Consider the following 18,606-nt stretch of genomic DNA (forward strand, 5'->3'; position numbering starts at 1 on the left):
TTTGGGCGGGCTTACTTAAAATAATTACAAAAGGTTTCCAGGTCCGGTCGGAGAATTGTTACCGGGCTGGGCCGAGCTTACTTGAATCTATTGACTTTGATATGAGACTATCAAAAAATTAGCTTTTCTAAACGCAAGAAAAAAAATGTTTTTAAACATATTAAATATATAATTTAACGTAATTGTAGAAATGATAGAAGAAAACTAATAAATTAAAGGAACTGTAGTTTTATTTATTGTTATTCTCTGCTTAAATACCAAATTTGAACTTAACATTCTTATAAAAATAAAATGTATAGTTTAAAGATTGTGATAGTATGAACATTATGAACTCATTTATGAAATGTTTTGTATTAAAATTTTAATCTTTTGCTATAAAAATTGAACATTTTATAAATCTAAACCTACAAAATTAACTATAGATTTCCTTGATTTTGACTAATTTTATTTCATAATCTGAGCTTTAAATGCTCATAAATATATATATATAATGGCCATGTGTCTTTAATAATTTTAAATATCTATACTAAAAACTTATTGTTAGGTATGAGGAACCTTGTATAAAATTTTTATCATCAAAAAAGAATCTTGTCAACAGTTTTTAAGTAGTTACAAATATTGTATACTTAAATCAAAAAAGAAATTAAAAATGTTAAACTAAACATCTGTTAATAACACAAAATAACCAAAAATTTTTGAAAGTTACATCTTTTATTTGGTTAAAAAGTAATCTATAGTACAACAGTGCACTACATTTCATAAAGTAAAAAAAAAAATCATCAAATTGTGTAGTTGAGAGGGGCAATTTCATGAATATTTACTTATTTAATTTAGCCTAATATGTACAGTATGCAGGAAGAAAATGCTGTGAAAGAACAATTGTGTTTTCTTTTGCATTTCATCCAAACAAACAGATCTATTATACAGTAAGTTGGAGTAATGAAATACATGGATATTATAATGATCAAACAAAAACAATTTGTAAATAATGGTATTGTATTAATTCATGATCGTCGAAAACAGTTGTAACTTTTACATAAAAGTTTAAACAAAATGCACATTATAGTTTCATTTAATAAATTAATGAACATTTCATTTTAATAACTGCGTCCAAACAGAGTAAATGACCCAGCTGTTTGTCCACATTCTGGATGTATACATTGATCGGTGGACTTTAATTGTTCATCTCCCTTAGGTTGTTCAAATGGCACACATAATGACTTTGCTCCCATTGTCGAAGCTCCAACTTCTGCAGTACCATCATCCCTATGAAATCATTAATACAAAAATATTAAATTATAGTTAATTTTAAAATAATGTTTGTACTATATTTGCATACAATGTGGTATCTCGTTTGATGTTATCCTCGCAGTTAGGGCGTCCACAAAACGGTATCAATAATAAACGTTTTGCTGCTAAATGTGCAGCACATTCGGACCATTTACGACATATCACAATGTTTTCTTTCATTTCTTTTTCTGCTTTAGCATACATATCTTGCTGTATTTGATTCAATAATTCAGTTATTCTTACAACCATCTTGTCATTTCCACCATTATCTTTTAAACATCCCTCTAAGGGAATAGTTAGTTTCTCTCCATTATCCCGCCGTACAGCTACCATTTGGTTTTTATCCAAGTCTTTTGGTCCAATTTCTAACCTCAATGGAACTCCCTAAAATACAATTTTATGATATTACCTTTTTTAAATCACACACAATTTGAAAATAAATAAATACCTTTAATTCCCAATGGTTGAATTTCCATCCAGGTGAATAATTATCCCGCAAATCTGTATCTGCCCTAATTATTGTTGTAGACTTACGATGTTGGGCAACACTATTGTCATTTTCATCGTTATTTTCTATTAAACTATCTCCTTTTAAACGGTTACATACATCTAAACAGGTTTTAGTCAAGTTCTCTTTGACTTTGTTTGCTGTGCTAGCGCCAACACCACATGGTACTATAATAACCTATATTTAAATTTTAAATTATTTAATAAAGAAGTAACCAAAAGGTAACTTTAAAGTAATGACAAATTTTGGAAAAATTTATATTTACCTGAATAGATGCTATGCGTGGAGGTAAAACAAGCCCACGATCATCACCATGAACCATTACCATAACACCAATTGTTCTAGTGGTCATTCCAAATGAAATCTGATGAACAAATGTTTTTTCATGTGTATCTGGATGTTCAAAATGAACATCAAACATATGTGCAAAATTGGTACCCAGATAATGTGAAGTGGCGCCCTGGATTGCTCGACCGCTGGATGCTACATATGCTTCACAAGTAGTAGTAAATACTCCTCCAGCAAACTTTTCTTTTTCAGTTTTTTTACCTTTTATAACTGGTACTGCCAGCATATTCTTATAGACATATTCATAATAACCTAAAAATACCACAAATTAGTAATCAGTCAACTTAATAAAATTACTTAATAATTTTTAACTAACTTAATGTTATTAATACATCACGTTCTGCTTCTTCTCTAGTTGCATATGCATTATGACCTTCTTGCCACAAAAACTCTCTAGTTCTCAAGAAGGGTTGAGGGTGTTTGAATTCCCATCTCTGAAGTAAATAAATAAATTAAATATGTCTCCTGTTAAGGAATTTTTCATTTTATAAAAGAACGACAAAAAAAATATAACATACCACAACACTATTCCATTGATTGAGTTTCAAAGGCAAGTCTCTATAAGACTGAATCCATTTGGCAAAAGCTGGATACATTCCTGTTTCGCTGGTTGGTCTTATAGCAATAGGCTCAGCTAAATCTGTTTCACCAGATTTGGTAACCCAAGCTACCTGTTAAGACATTATTAATTTCATTAAATTAGTAAAAATTATATTTTATTTTATAATATTGGAATTTTACCTCTGGTGCAAAATCTGCAATATGTTCTTTTTCTCTTTCTAATGCACCTTGTGATACAAACATTGGAAAGTAGCAATTGCGCACATTAAGAGGTTTACTTTTAATCCGAGCATCAAACCATTCTTGTATTAATTCCCATATTCTGTAAGCCCAAGGCCTTAGCACGTAACATCCACTTACGTCATAATATTCAATCATTTCACCTTTAACTAACACTTGAGAATACCATTCTCCAAGATTTTCTGACACTTTTGGTACTTCTAATCCTAATTTAGTTACTTTTTTGGTGTTTGTATTATCAACTGTTTTAGAAGTGGTCACAGCAATATTGTCTTTTTTCTTTGCTTTTTTATCCTAAAACATTTAATTTTTCATGTTCAAATAATAAATATTAAGATAATTAAAAAATTACGCTTTTCTATTTTAAATGTACTGACTGATGTAATTGATGATCTGCCAGTATTAGTTGGAGGTTGATAATCTTTACCAGTCATTGATTTATAATCATTTTTTAAAGTTAATAGAACTTTTACTTGTTCTTCAATATCAGTCTACAAAAAAAAATATATATATAAATTTAATATACACTTATAGATTTTGATTTTTTGACATTTTATATTAATCATACTGAACTAATTAAAATAAAATTAAGTTCTGTCATATTATTCAATTTTAATTTATTTACTATTTCTATTGAATTTTAATATATTTGCTAGGTATTAACTATATTTTATTTAATGATCATTTTAGATTTATTATAAAATAGTTATAATTTATAACCAAAACGATACCCTTTAACTATAACATTATAAAATAGTATAATTATTGTATACAATTTTTATCTTTTTTATCATTTTCATTACTTACTTATATAAAGTAATATTAAATAATATTTAATTCTCCAAAGTGACTTAATATCTGAGTTTGAATCATTGTTAATAAATATTAACTTTTTTATTTTATTACATCCATAAATTAAATACATACTTTAGAAGCATTACTACTTTTCATTGATCGCACTTTATCTCCTTGTTCGTTAATTTTTATCACAATGGCATCTGCTGAAGGTTTACTTGGTTCAGAATTGGATGTATTAGGTTGCTTTGGTGTTGGAATACCCTTGGCAGGGAAATCATCTCCTGTGATAGTTTTGTACTCAGCTTTCAAAGCAAGTAATACTTTGACAGCTTCCCCAACATCAGCCTAAATTTATAAAAATAAAAATACATTGTAAAAAAAATAATCCTAAGGAAAAATGCTTTTTAAGGTAAGGAATAGTTAAAAAATATTACATACTTTAGGAGCATTACTACTTTTCAATGATCGCACTTTATCTCCTTGTTCGTTAATTTTTATCACAATGGCATCTGCTGAAGGTTTACTTGGTTCAGAATTGGATGTATTAGGTTGCTTTGGTGTTGGAATACCCTTGGCAGGGAAATCATTCCCTGTGATAGTTTTGTACTCAGCTTTCAAAGCAAGTAATACTTTGACAGCTTCCCCAACATCAGCCTAAATTTATAAAAATAAAAATACATTGTAAAAAAAATAATCCTAAGGAAAAATGCTTTTTAAGGTAAGGAATATTTAAAAAATATTACATACTTTAGGAGCATTACTACTTTTCAATGATCGCACTTTATCTCCTTGTTCGTTAATTTTTATCACAATGGCATCTGCTGAAGGTTTACTTGGTTCAGAATTGGATGTATTAGGTTGCTTTGGTGTTGGAATACCCTTGGCAGGGAAATCATCCCCTGTGATAGTTTTGTACTCAGCTTTCAAAGCAAGTAATACTTTGACAGCTTCCCCAACATCAGCCTAAATTTATAAAAATAAAAATACATTGTAAAAAAAATAATCCTAAGGAAAAATGCTTTTTAAGGTAAGGAATAGTTAAAAAATATTACATACTTTAGGAGCATTACTACTTTTCAATGATCGCACTTTATCTCCTTGTTCGTTAATTTTTATCACAATGGCATCTGCTGAAGGTTTACTTGGTTCAGAATTGGATGTATTAGGTTGCTTTGGTGTTGGAATACCCTTGGCAGGGAAATCATTCCCTGTGATAGTTTTGTACTCAGCTTTCAAAGCAAGTAACACTTTTTCAGCTTCATCTAAGTCTGCCTATAGTTTGAAATATGTATCATTAAAATATTTTTAAGAATTTAAACTATTAATATTTTCAAATTTAATTTATGTGTAGAGCAAAGATTTCTCTGAAATTTCATAATTTTTCAGGTTAATTTTATTGTATGTATAAAATATAAAAATACAATTCACAACATTTGTGATTAAATACTCAACATTTTTAAGGTATATATACATTTTTTTTTGTAAATTAATAAATATTTGATTATTGTTAATTTGTAATAAAAATGAAATATTTAATTTATCACAATAGTTCTAGTGGTAGTATAGATTACTAAATAGTCCACCATAAAATGTATCAAACCTATGTAGTTTATTTTTATTTAATATTTTTTTATCATGTTGCCATGATCTAATAATAATTTGGTAAATCTGATAATTTCAGTACATAATTTTTATAGTACAATAGGTCCTTGCACTACTCATGAGTATAAATAAATTACAGAATATGGTTATTATAAGATTTATAATTCATTTTAGTTATCCTGCAGACAATTTAATTATTTAAAATAAAATTATTCATCATACCTTCATACAATGGACTTTTTTAGCTTGATCATTTATTTGAATGATTAAAGTGTCGACATTATTATTTGTATTTTTCTGTAATAAAAACAAAATTACAATAATTTTATAAAATGGTTTTACTAATTTATTTTTAATCAAGAAAGAATATTTTATAAAAAACTTAAACCAGACATTTGTGAAATATTATTGTATATCACATTAAAAAAATTTATAAGTTGAGCTTGGTCATTAAAACCGCATTAAATGTGTTTTATTTAATACATTTTACTCATTTTAGCAACTTAACAATGTTTTCCAAGCTCCTAGTAAAACCCACAACAAAATAAAAATAAAATTTATAAAATAAATTTAAATATATAACATATATTGTACAAATAAATAAAGATTTGTAAATTTATATGACAAAATATAAATCTTGAAAAACAAAAAAAAAAAAAGCTCAGATTACGAGTATAATAACAAAAATCCAGCACGTAAATCAAAAACAATATTTAAAATATTAACCATGTTTTATAAACCGTTATTTATGTCAATATAGATTAATTTTGTTTTTATTACCTTGGCATCACTTTGGGCAATTGCTACAGGAACAGTAGTTATTGGAACTGTTTTTGTGTGACCATCAGGTATATTAAATAACACTAATGGTGTTTGCTTCCCCGTGTGAATACTTCAAAAAATTGTTTGTTTATAATAAACATTTTAGCCATACCATTTTCTAAACTAAAACTTACCTGAATTGTTGGTACGTTGAATCACATATAAAGTAACCTCTACGTTGTAATTGAATCACGTCTCCTTTTTTTAAATCTTTCAACTCTGAATCACCTAACATTTGCAATTCCCAACGACTATTTTCTGTATTTAAATATTGCTTGAAATCATCATCTTTGGCTAAAACTGCTTTACTGATTAAATGATCAAAATAAACACAAACAACTGGTACAAGAATAGGCAAAACTTCTTCAGATTCTGAATAATCAGTACTTGGTAGCCAAGTAACTTTAAGTGTAGATTTAAAATCTGTGTTTTCAAGGTTAGTAACTGCATAAATTTTCTCTATTTTATTATTATCTTGATTCCTAAAGAAATGATAATCTATGAGCGAGAAATTATGCTTTTATATCAATATAAGAATTACCTTTCAATACGATTTATTAAAAGATTGCCCCAGTTAATAAATGTGGCTCGACGTCCAACTTCTAATAACTCTGCATCACTATAATCTATAAGAATTTTAGGTGCAGCCCAAACACAATTTTTTAATCCTAGTTGGGAATTTTTAGGATGTTTAAGGACATTGTCAATTTTATATGGTTTTTCAACATTTTCTACCACAACTTCAACTGGCGGATAAGATATTACAGTATTTTCTTTATTTGAATTGGATAACAATAAAGCAGTATGCCTTGGTGCTATTAAATCAATGATACTACGGTTCAATGACCAAATTTTATCCCATTGCATGGCTGTAACAGTTCTGGAAGATCCTTGGGCCACTATGAATTGTTTTAATGCTTCCACCTGCATACCTCTCCTTAATACACCACGAACAGTTGGCATGCGTGGATCATCCCTTAAAAAAACATTTCATTATAAATTGTAACAAAATGAAGAACACACCAGTAATTTCAACTTGTAAACTTTATAAGTTACAATTAATTAAATACTATGTAATTATTAAAGTACATAAATTGTCAATTTTACTAACCATCCATCTACGTGACCTTGTTCAACAAACCAAGTTAATTTTCTTTTTGACAGAACAGTATTGGTCATATTTAATCTCGAATATGACCACACATAAGGTCGGGTTTCATTGTTGCGGGTTCCGAGTTTTAATGCATCACAAAACCAATAATATTGCGCATCACGATCAGTATACTCTGTGGTACGTAAACAATGAGTAACACCTTCTAAACTATCCACAATAGGACAAGCGAAGTCGTAAGTTGGATATACTCTAAAATAAATTCAAATGGTTTGAAAATTAAATAAATAAAACATAACTACCTAATAAACTAAATTAATTTTTAATTTTATTGAAACCTTTTTTGAGATTACGGGGCCTCATTGAGACAAACTTGTGTAGAGGATGAGAGTTATTTATATCAAAAGCAAATCTATAAAATTAATCTACATTATAAATAGAATAAGTAGTAGAAATTATATCTTCTTGGATGTATATCATTATTTTATTATACAAATCACTTTTTTCATTACTTTCCATTTCATGTCAGTTCATATTTCTGTATATTCTTACCTAAATATTTAGTTTCTAACAATATTGAACGATTTACACTATAAATACATAGGCCTATATATTGAAAGTTATCATCGTAAATTTTAATGATGTGTATAATCTGTTATGTGAATTTGATACAGAATGGAATATAACAACAGATTCAAAATTTAAATATAAACTACTAGGAGTAATATAAACAGGATGATTCTTTAATCATGAAACACTCATTATTTCAAAAAATATTTATGTTTTCGAAAATATTTTTTTACATAGCTTCAATTTGTTACAAAAACGTTTTTATTAAAAATATTTTTTATCCTTATATTATTTTAAGTTTTACTTTTTTGAATGACAACATAAAGTTATAATTTCAGAGAAAAGCAGAATATTTTTTTGAGTATTTTCATACATAAAAATCGAATTCAGGGCGAGTAGTTTATGAGTTATAAGTATTTCAAGTTTTGATGCACGGAGTGGAGTGGTATGGGGTTACCCCGCAAAATATTTGTCTACTACTCCGCTTGTCTAAACTTTAAATACGTATAACTCATAAATTACTCGCCCTAAATTTGTTTTTAAGTCCTTACTTATACTTATCACCAGTTCTAGGATGGTGTTCAGGTTTACAACGATATATTGTTGGATCACGCATACATCCATTTGCCGATTGCATATCAATTTTAGCACGAACACAACACTTTTGACCAATTTCTGTTCCTAAGACCATTTGTTTCCATAACTCTAAGTTCTTCTCGATTGCTGAAATGTAAGTAAATAAATAATCTGTATTTTTTAAGTATAATATTTAAATCATAATACTTACAGTTGTTTCTATTTATTGAATCAATCCGTTGTTCACGTTCCAAACGAATTTTATCTCCATCAGTATCATCCACATAAGCTAAACCTTCTTTTAACATTCCATTCTCACATATATCTAACATTTTATCAAAATGATCAGAAGTATATGTAAAAGTGTCAGGTTTAATTTTTAACATTTCAACGTCTTCTAATATAACCTTAACAAAATAAAATAAGTATGACCAAATTATTCCTCATAATTCAGTATAATATGATTTTTAATATTTGTCATAAAATAGATAAAAACAAACCAGAATAATTAGTAAAAATAAGATGAACATATATATTTTTACCTTCTCAAAATCTTCTTTCTCTTTTGCTGGATTTGTATCATCAAAACGCATTATTAGGCGACCATTAAAAGCCAATTGATAGTGTTGATTTAATAGAGCAGCTTTTGCATGACCAATATGCAAATATCTGAAAAAAATTATTTATAACATTCAATTAACCATAATGCATAAAAACAATACACTTTTTCATTTTAAATTCTTAAGGGGATTGGAAGCGGTAACTTCTGTCTTTGTCTAACAAATGTGGAACATAGCTATACGCCTGACAATAATTAAGATACTTCTAGTTGTTCGATTTAAAATATGTATAGATGTTTTAATTGGTATACAAGTTTACTTTGCATCGGTATAAGCACTTTTCCAATTATTTTATTATTTAAAATAAATATTTTAAATCTTATAAATTTGTCAATTTTTATTATTAAATATATTAAAAATATACTTTGACCGATGCAAAGTAAACTTGTATACCAATTCAATCATTTTTACATATTTTAAATCAAACGATTAGAAGTACCTTAATTTTTGTCAGGCGCGTATGTTAATTTTCTTATGTTCCACGTGTAACACAAAGACAAAAAATCACTATTCCCAATCTCCTTAAGGTAATTTGTTACTATAAATGTTAAAAAATGTATAAAACACATTAGCACTAACCCACTTGCTTCAGGAGGAAATCTAACAACAACTTTTCCTATTTCAGCTCCTGGTAATTCGACAAACTTTCCTTGTTGCTTGCTATTGTCTTCAACAGACTTTTGCGGTTTTGATGCTTTTTCATTTTTTTTAGAGCCTGTTTTCTTATTTTTAAGGATAGGAGTAAAACCTATGCATGGACCAATAAAATAAAAAATAATAATAATAATAATAATAATACCATTAATATAACTTATACAAACTTAAAAAGTAAAAACTTATTAATAATTGAAAAAATTTAAATACTTAATATTTAATAGATGCATTAGATGCAATATACATTGATTTTTTAAAGTTAAGATATAAGTAGGCAAAATAAAATGAACAAATTATTAGAATACAATCGGTAATTATAATATATGTAATTAGAACTTAAATAAAGGTGTGTTATTATTATTAAAATCTGTCAATAAATTTTTATGATAACCCCAAAATAAGTAAATTTATACAAATATAACATTTTTTTAACTAAAAATATATGAAATAAATTTAGTTGACAATAAAACTAATTTATATTAAACTAACTTTCTATTAATTATTAAAAAAAAAAAGTTAACTAATAATACATACAATTAACATTAGTCAAATACAATTACAAATGTTATAAATAGGTTAGGCATTATAAGAAATTCATTTACTTCAATGGACATATAGTAGATATAAACGACAAAAAAATGATAGGTAAATATGTACCGCTCTGCTATATATTAGATGTCGAGTAGTTTGCTATTATTATATATATGTTATGGAGTGTGTTAAATTTGAACTCAATAATAGGTATTATCATTGTATATGAAAAATGATTCTAATTGGAAACGATTTATCAACCTTTATCACTGAGTTTATTTCATGATAAATTTTATTAATAATTTTAACACAACAATATTATTTTATTATTGTATTATTTATTTTAATAATAATATTGAATTTGAGTAAAAATTCCTATTTTTCTTTAATTTACCCCAATTATTAAGAAAAATATTAGGGATTTTTACTTTTGATCCCCTTCCCCAGTAATAACTACATTTATTTTTCTACCAGAAAAGTTGTTGAAGTTGAAAATCAAAGCATTTTTACTGCCTCAAAACAAATCTCCAATCACAAAAAAATACATACATCATTGTAAAATTTAAACATTCCTCAGTCCACTCTAAAATAAATTAGTTTCTAGGAAATTCAAGCTGTAAAGAAATTATTTGACGAGGAATATGAGACGAAAATATTTTTTGGACCATATCATAGTTCATTTTTCACTAGAATAATTTGTTTAAAATATTTGTATTTATGTAAACACAAATAAATGTCAAATCTACAGTATTGTAGCTCAATAAATTATTTAAATGAATATGTCTAACATATGTTAAAATAACTGCATTAAAGACTAAAAATTACCTTGTTTATTTGCATTCATATTTTGCAAATCTGGAGTAGCCAACTAAAACAAATTAAAAAAAAAAAAAAAAAAAAAACAAATAAATTATAAATAATAATATTAGTTTTTGATTTGTCATACTGATTTAATAAGAACATGGATGATATATTTCTAACTGACAAAACAATAAGATATCAATCGGTAACTATTATTTTAATACTGATTCGGCGATACACATAACATTGAGATTTTATCACAGTTCGGGGTATTACAAAATTTGATCAAAAATTAGCGTCGAATCGTATACATATATCTACTTACATTGTCTATACGCAAACATAATACCATTTTATCGAGAATATAAGTAATTATTTGAACTGTTAACTGTATATTATTAAATGTTGATCGTCTTACCTGCTGCTCCAGACTGGACAGATCATTTTCGGGAGCGGTACTCATCTTTAATTGACTAACGTTAACGAAAAATCCCAAGTAAAGAGAGTGCCACAAAAAGGAAATGAGTCTAAAACTCAACAATTGCGAAGTGAAAGCAAAATTGAAAATAATGATTACTGAATGGCGATTACAGCGTGTTAGGTATTACTGATAACAACGACGCGTCGACGCACACACACACGACGTAGGTATACTCGTGTGTGATGTTGTGTGACAAAGCAGCTGCGAATGGTACTATCGAAATATTCGATAGTGTTGTAACAAATTTGGTTCATGTCTCTCACCAATTTTTATGTATCGGAATGATCGTATTAATATTTAAGTGAGATGCAATCATTTTTAGTACAATCAAAATATGACGGTTGGACTAGATTGTACTTAAGTAGTAGGCTTAAATAGTTATTTCATATCATATCATTTATCTATATCCTTTTGAAGTTCATCATTCACTGACTTGTTTAAAGGTGGGAGGGGGGTTAGGGGTTTGATGAATTAGCAAATAAGAACAGAAAGTTTGATTTAATTTTATAATTTGACATATATTTATAAATATAAATATAAAATGTAATCAATTTTCACCCCCCTCCCCCTGAAAAAAATAATAGGCACCCCATTTTCGTCTGTCGTCATTTATTATGTGCACTACCTAGTCGATTCTGGCCTTCTGGGTGTTTGGAAGCCGCTTTCGAGTTGGAACTGAAAATTGTTTCACCAGAAATTCGGTAGGGAATGGTGATTGGGTATTTGGGTGTTTAGAAATCGATCACTAAAAAATATAACAAAGTCGCGACTTTAATTCTAATCTAATATATTGGTTGAAATATCTATGATACCTAGGTATTTAGTAAAGCAATCCTATGAAATAGTAAACATAACTACATTGTTTAATAATTAAACTTTAATTCCTACAATGAAATAGTTTTATTGAAGTTGTAAACTTGTAACTAAACATAAAGTTGAAACAGCTAAATATTTTTAACAACTTGACTGCCATGAGATCCAAACGTGGGTCTCAGAAGACTTTTATAAAATGCCATGGTATATTTAACTAAACCAATTTAGTATTTATAACTTATAGATTGCCCCTATGTTAACCTGAAAATACGATTGAAATAACCATTTCAATAGTTGGGTTAAACCTTCATTTTTTTCCGTGCGATTGTCATGTTTATTGTGAGTGTAGCAGTTATCATACGGTGTAAAAGTTTGTCCCGACGCTTGCCAGATGCTTTTTTGAATCCAAAAAGAATAAACGCATACCAAAAATGGTGATTAAGTGCCTAGCTATCAACTAGTCAGTGTAAATCGATACTTGGCTGAGCAATCCACCTACGATGGATTATCATACATCCTACGTCGAAAGTCTGATGTTATATTTTAGGAAAAAAAGTTTAGGTCGAACGAAATGTTAACACTGCAGTCAAGTTATCAGTTATAATCGGGGAAAATCGATTTAAACGCAACTAAATCACCCAGGTAGAACTATGTGGGCGCAATTAATGAAATCTGATTTATTTACTTACTACTATAATTTCAAAATGCTTTATACCTATATAACTAAACCTCTCATGTAGGCAATCCTATGGTTGCGTCGAACGGCGGACAATGTGCACGTAGTAAATGAAATCAAAATGTTGTATAAACTCAATCTTTAATCAAATAGTATATAAATTGCCTATATAAACACCCGTTAAAGTATATATCACTCGAAATATTTATAGTTTTTGTCCATTTAAATCTTATAAAAAACCCAGAACTATGATATCTCCATTATTTCAGAAGATATCGTAATGGGTAAATTCTTACGGGATACTGCATGTATGTAGTCCACAATACATTAATTAAATTTATCACATTATGTTGTACATGTATTGTATTTTTTGGCCTTGAACTTGAAAGATATTAATAATTTTGCATAAAACTCATTATACTTTTCAAAGCAGTGTAAAATAAAATAATAATTATTAATATTAGTTAATAAAAATTAAATTCCCTCTAATAGTTGAATAAATATGCATTGACTGTGATAATTACAATGAAATAACAAGAAAATCAGATATCAAAGAAAAAATTGAAAAAAGTGCAAAAAATTCGAATACCGCGTGTGTTCAAGGCGCCGCCGTCGCTGCTAATCCGCCAGAGCCGGAGTTGTTCTTGCTAATCCAACCTGCCTTGTTAGACTCAATTTAGTTTACAAAATAGGAAAATGGTTTCGAGTGAGTTAGATATAACTGAATGATCGTTGTCACGTAATACAATTTTTTGATCAATATTATTTCTGACCAATTAGCGTGATTTAGGTTTAGCGGGGAAAAAAGTGACTTAGATACAAATTTAAAAACTAGACTGGCGTGGTCACGAGAATGACATACTTTATACTCAAAAAATATACTTCAAATAACTTATTTTTTACTATCGTTGGAAGCTGTTGATGCTGATATCTATTGCTAACTGTTTCTATAAATTTTTAACTTTATGTAGGAAAAATTGTCACGAGGGTTTCAAAATTAAGCTTACAAATTCGCGTATATTATATATACGTCGACAATTTTTCTAAAATCTTGATTTTCATTAGGATATACAGCTGAAAATACGTATTTCTAGCCGTCCGATGTTATCATAAATGTACGGAAGAGAGACGTGTGAATTTCAAAATTGAAGACCTCAGTGCAATAACCGAATACAGCCATATTTTTCAAAAATCTTTTTTTGATATAGAAATATTCAGAAAACAGATCTCTATCGACGGGTGCAAAAATCGAATAAGTTCTATGAATATAGCATTGAAATAAAAATGATAAAAACTGATTTTTAAATTTTTGTTGGGTGCAATAATTACCTGAGAGATCCGGACGTATCCATTGAAATAGTATAGATCCATTTGTGTGCTCAACGTTTTTACACAAATTTTGGTTTTATTGCGACCATTGAAAATGTAATTATTATAATTTTTTAGTTTTTTATAAATATTATCATGAATACAAAATTCAAATCAAAGAGAATTTGTTTAAGTGATGTATCTAATTCTGACAAAAAGAATTACACTACGTTTTTAATTTTTGGTTAATTTACCAATTTTATACAGTTTTTTTATATTTCTTGAATATTTTGAAAAATAGATGTATCCCGTTATTGCACCGGAACCTTCAATTAGGTTTGTATGTTCATGACAAAAGCGTGCTCTATACTTAGTGCGGCAAAACAAACAGTGCAGTTTAAAAGGCTATTAAAAAAAAAAAAATCATGTAACTTACAGAAATGAGGTTTATTTTATCCTGCGGTACATCATGCCGTTTTATGCATTAAGATTTGAAAATAACATCAGAAAAATGATGACCTCCCAACAGCAATACATTGTTGAAAGCGATTTTTAAAGTTTGATGACCGATTTGAGCATTTGTGACTTTTTCTGTGGGGCTACCTGAAAGAAAATGTCTTAAAGCATCGACTTCATACATTGGAAGAACTCAAAAATCGAATTCGGGAGGAAATTGCTGCTTTACCTGTCAATATGTGCAAAAATGTGCATAAACTTCAACAATCGCCTTCAACAATGTATTACTGCTAGAGGTCATAATTTTCTGATGTAATTTTCAAAACTTAATGTATAAAACGGTATGATGTACCGAACTACCGAATAAAATAAAATAAATTTCATTTCTGTAAGTTCTATAGCTTTTTTTTAATAATTGCACTATCGTTTTTCCGCACTCTGTATATTAAGCATAAGCAAATTTTTCGAAAAAGTTATTTTTATTATTGATGGACCTATATGAGAATTTTTGATTTCTGTTTCCGTGTATTTTTAATTTTACGCAATTGTATGAGAGATTAATAACTTAGTTATTAAGTTTGCACGTTCATGAAGTATAAAATGAAAAAATTAAAAAAAAAAAATTAAAATTAATTATTTTAATATATATATATTTTTTAAATCTCAATTTTTACATGAATGGATTTTGGTGAGACCTGTTGCTTGCCGTATTTCTATGTATTTTCATTTAATCCGTCAGAAGGCGCGTTAGTGTTTGTAACACGATTAGTCGCGTATGAGCGCCACGCTCACTTTTCCTATTTTTACTATTAAAAGTGGTTATTCGAAGTGTAAGTGGAAATTCTAGTATGAATAATTAATTAGGATCACTATGATTATTTATCATTAAAAAATTCCTTTACATAGGCACATATCCGTTACAGTTATTTATTATAAATCTGAATTTGCTTCTGAGCACGATCGACGGGATTTACATACAGTACATATGGCGCGGCACTCACTTTTGTCGGGACCGGCCATTTTAATCCATTGTCATTTCAACACAAGACTTTGTATTGGGTTATATTATTTATAGAAAAATTCCCAGGTATGATAACATAAGGTATAAATAGATATCAACAATATTAGAATTAAATTAAAACCAATAATGGTGAATATAAAAAATCAAGTGAGCGCCGCACTCATACGCGATTACCGACGGGTTAAGTCATTATATAGGTGAAAAATTGTCATATGTATTCAATACTAAGCTTGAATATTCACGGGTATGGCGTGGGTTAAAATACAGGGCGATTCTTTTATCAAACAATATTCGTTATTTCAAAATAAAACGGTATTATATTTATAATTTTTATCGTTATAATTTTTAAGTTTTTACTTTTTTGAGTAACAACATACATTTTTAATATTATACATTCTCAAGCAGAATATTTTCCGAATTAAACATACAAATTTAAATTCAGACGAGTAGTTTATGAGTTATAAGTATTTAAAGTTTAGTTGAGCGGAGTGGAGAGGTATGGAGATACCTCGAAAAATGTATACGCTTCACTTAAATTTGAATTATATTATTAATTTATTTACAATATTGATATTATTTAACTAATAGTTGGAAGTTGGAACACGCATGTTATTTTTATTATAATTTCATATTTTAAAGGAGGATGAAATATAAACCGTATTTTTAATGTAATTTATCACGTGTCACAATCTGTGACTTGGTGAGTATGAACATTGTTGTCAGTGAACATTGCAAATACATATCACGTGTTAAAGCTTGTTTAGTAAATTATAAATAACGTGGGCATTATAATGAGTTATATAATATAGTTCATGCAGTAAATATGATGTGAAACAACTAATATATTTACATTGCAGTTGAGTAAATATGATGTCTACTTGACTACCTATGAATATTATGATATATTTGAATAAATGAAATAACTATTATTCATGTATATTTTTTAATTTAATAAGTACGCAGTCAGCATAAAAGTTGGTGTCAAATATTCCAGCATACAAAGCAGACGGAGTGAACCTCGTTGACTGCAAATAAGTGTTCTTCTTTAGTGGCGTGGCGAGTGAAATATTAATTGTGGGCAAATACATATTTGTAGACCTATCCCTACTAATTTATATTGGTATCAACTTTATTATGCGCCAAAATATTTTTCTGTATTTACACAATTTTAGTTATTAAATGTTATCAATTTCACTTTTGGTTTGCCAAAAGTGACCCGCATTTTCTTGCATTATTAAAAATACAGTATACAGTAATGTTGGTCCACAAATATAGTGGTTCCGGGTAAATCGGGTAAGGAGTACCCTTTAAAATTTGGCGAGGGAAATTACCCGTTTGGGACCTATATTGGCTACACCATTGGTCTGCATGGGGGCTGAACGTTTGGTCACATTGACCCAAAAGTCGACACGTTTGGATAAAAATAGACACAACGTTTGGGCACATAAAATAAAAGATATTTTTGTTTTTACCTGGTAAATTAGAGAACGTTTGGGTACACACAGTGGCGTAGCTAGGAATTTTAGTGGGGGGGGGGGCAATATTTCAAAATTGTTCATAATCAGGGCTTGAGACTTAAAATCATTAAAATGAGCGCTTAAAAACATCATTATAACCACTCAAATAATCATTTAAAAAACTTAAATTTGAACAAAAATATTTAATCAAAAAACATGATTTGTAACTGTGCTAAAAATAATATAATTAGGTATTACAAAAAATATTGAAACAAAATGATTAGAAAAAGTTTCTAACTAAAAAATAAAAATAAATCATTATATTATCTTTATATTATAAAAAAATCAAACTTCACTTTCAAGACATTTTGACTTATTGTTTATAGATTTTCTGTTCAAATTTCATAATCGAACGTGTTGTAACATGACATACACTGCCATACCAGCAAATGGTTTAAGTAATGAACCCTGTTTATAATAATCATGGATTATATAAAGTCAAATACACAATTATATAGGTAGTAATTAGTAATTCATTTCAGTAAATGAAAATAATAAAATAAATGATAGAATATAGAAATTAATACTATAGAATTTCTTACATATTTTATTTAAAAAAAAAAAGTATTATTTTTATATAAATACTAAAATTTACTGTGGTAATAATATGTATAATAATTATATATATATTTATCAATTCAACAACATTATCAATCAAAAAAATATTTTTTTCAATACACAGTTTTTTAAATTGTCAAATTTTGTTTAAAAGTTAATTTTCAGAGGAGGTTGAGGGGGGTAAGCGCCCCCTTTGTTCCTTCTGTAACTACGTCACTGGGTACACACATACAAGACACGTTTGGGTACACTTTATAAACACGTGACCTACAATAGTAGTATACTCATAAAGTTTATCTCTAAACCAATTAATATCAATTACTTTTATTATTTTGATTATTCTATGATTGATATCGTATAGTATACGCAACTACGAATTTTGTCGGGAAAAAAGTAAATAATATAGATAAGTAAATAAATAAAATAATATTAACCAAATATATTGATAAATATTTTAATATAAAATGATAAAATAAAATAATTAAAATATTAATTATATCAACAAAAAAATAATAAACGTTTTTGGAAGACTACTAAGAGCCAACCTCCTCGCGGTGTCTCCTAGGTAACGCTAATAAGTTCTATAAAATAAAATTTAAAGTTTTAAAGTAAAAAAGTGTACCTAAATGTGGTATTATTTTAAAAATACTATGTACTCAAACGTTGTATTGAATTTTTGGGTCTGAAAAAAAGTGTACCTAAACGTGTGTTCCCAATCGTTCTCCAAAATCCCAGGTGAAAATG

General features: G+C 28.0%; 1 protein-coding gene across 1 annotated transcript; it reads right to left on the reverse strand.

The window, feature by feature from the left end:
* Positions 1–978: 978 nt before the first annotated feature.
* LOC113555419 (bifunctional glutamate/proline--tRNA ligase) lies at positions 979–11,617 on the reverse strand. Its single transcript, XM_026959748.1, has 23 exons — positions 11,451–11,617; positions 11,057–11,099; positions 9,626–9,794; positions 8,969–9,095; positions 8,638–8,833; positions 8,402–8,573; positions 7,281–7,532; positions 6,711–7,145; positions 6,304–6,651; positions 6,128–6,239; positions 5,570–5,644; positions 4,802–5,017; positions 4,493–4,708; positions 4,184–4,399; positions 3,875–4,090; positions 3,325–3,438; positions 2,888–3,241; positions 2,665–2,817; positions 2,463–2,580; positions 2,064–2,398; positions 1,739–1,975; positions 1,340–1,674; positions 979–1,266 (listed from the first exon to the last, which is right to left on the reverse strand). Exons 1-23 carry the CDS (start codon positions 11,493–11,495, stop codon positions 1,098–1,100), a joined length of 4,653 nt encoding a protein of 1,550 aa, XP_026815549.1. The 5' UTR covers positions 11,496–11,617; the 3' UTR covers positions 979–1,097.
* Between the last annotated feature and the right edge of the window lie 6,989 nt (positions 11,618–18,606).

The sequence above is a fragment of the Rhopalosiphum maidis genome, chromosome 4, assembly GCF_003676215.2.
Source record: "Rhopalosiphum maidis isolate BTI-1 chromosome 4, ASM367621v3, whole genome shotgun sequence".
Taxonomy (NCBI): domain Eukaryota; kingdom Metazoa; phylum Arthropoda; class Insecta; order Hemiptera; family Aphididae; genus Rhopalosiphum; species Rhopalosiphum maidis.

Coding starts and splice junctions, on each gene's coding strand:
- LOC113555419 (XM_026959748.1), bottom strand. CDS start 11,495: ATGAGTACCGCTCCCGAAAATGATCTGTCCAGTCTGGAGCAGCAG. Junction 11,100..11,450: donor TGTCCAGTCTGGAGCAGCAG/GTAAGACGATCA, acceptor AATTTGTTTTAG/TTGGCTACTCCAGATTTGCA. Junction 9,096..9,625: donor TTTCCTCCTGAAGCAAGTGG/GTTAGTGCTAAT, acceptor AATTTTTTTCAG/ATATTTGCATATTGGTCATG.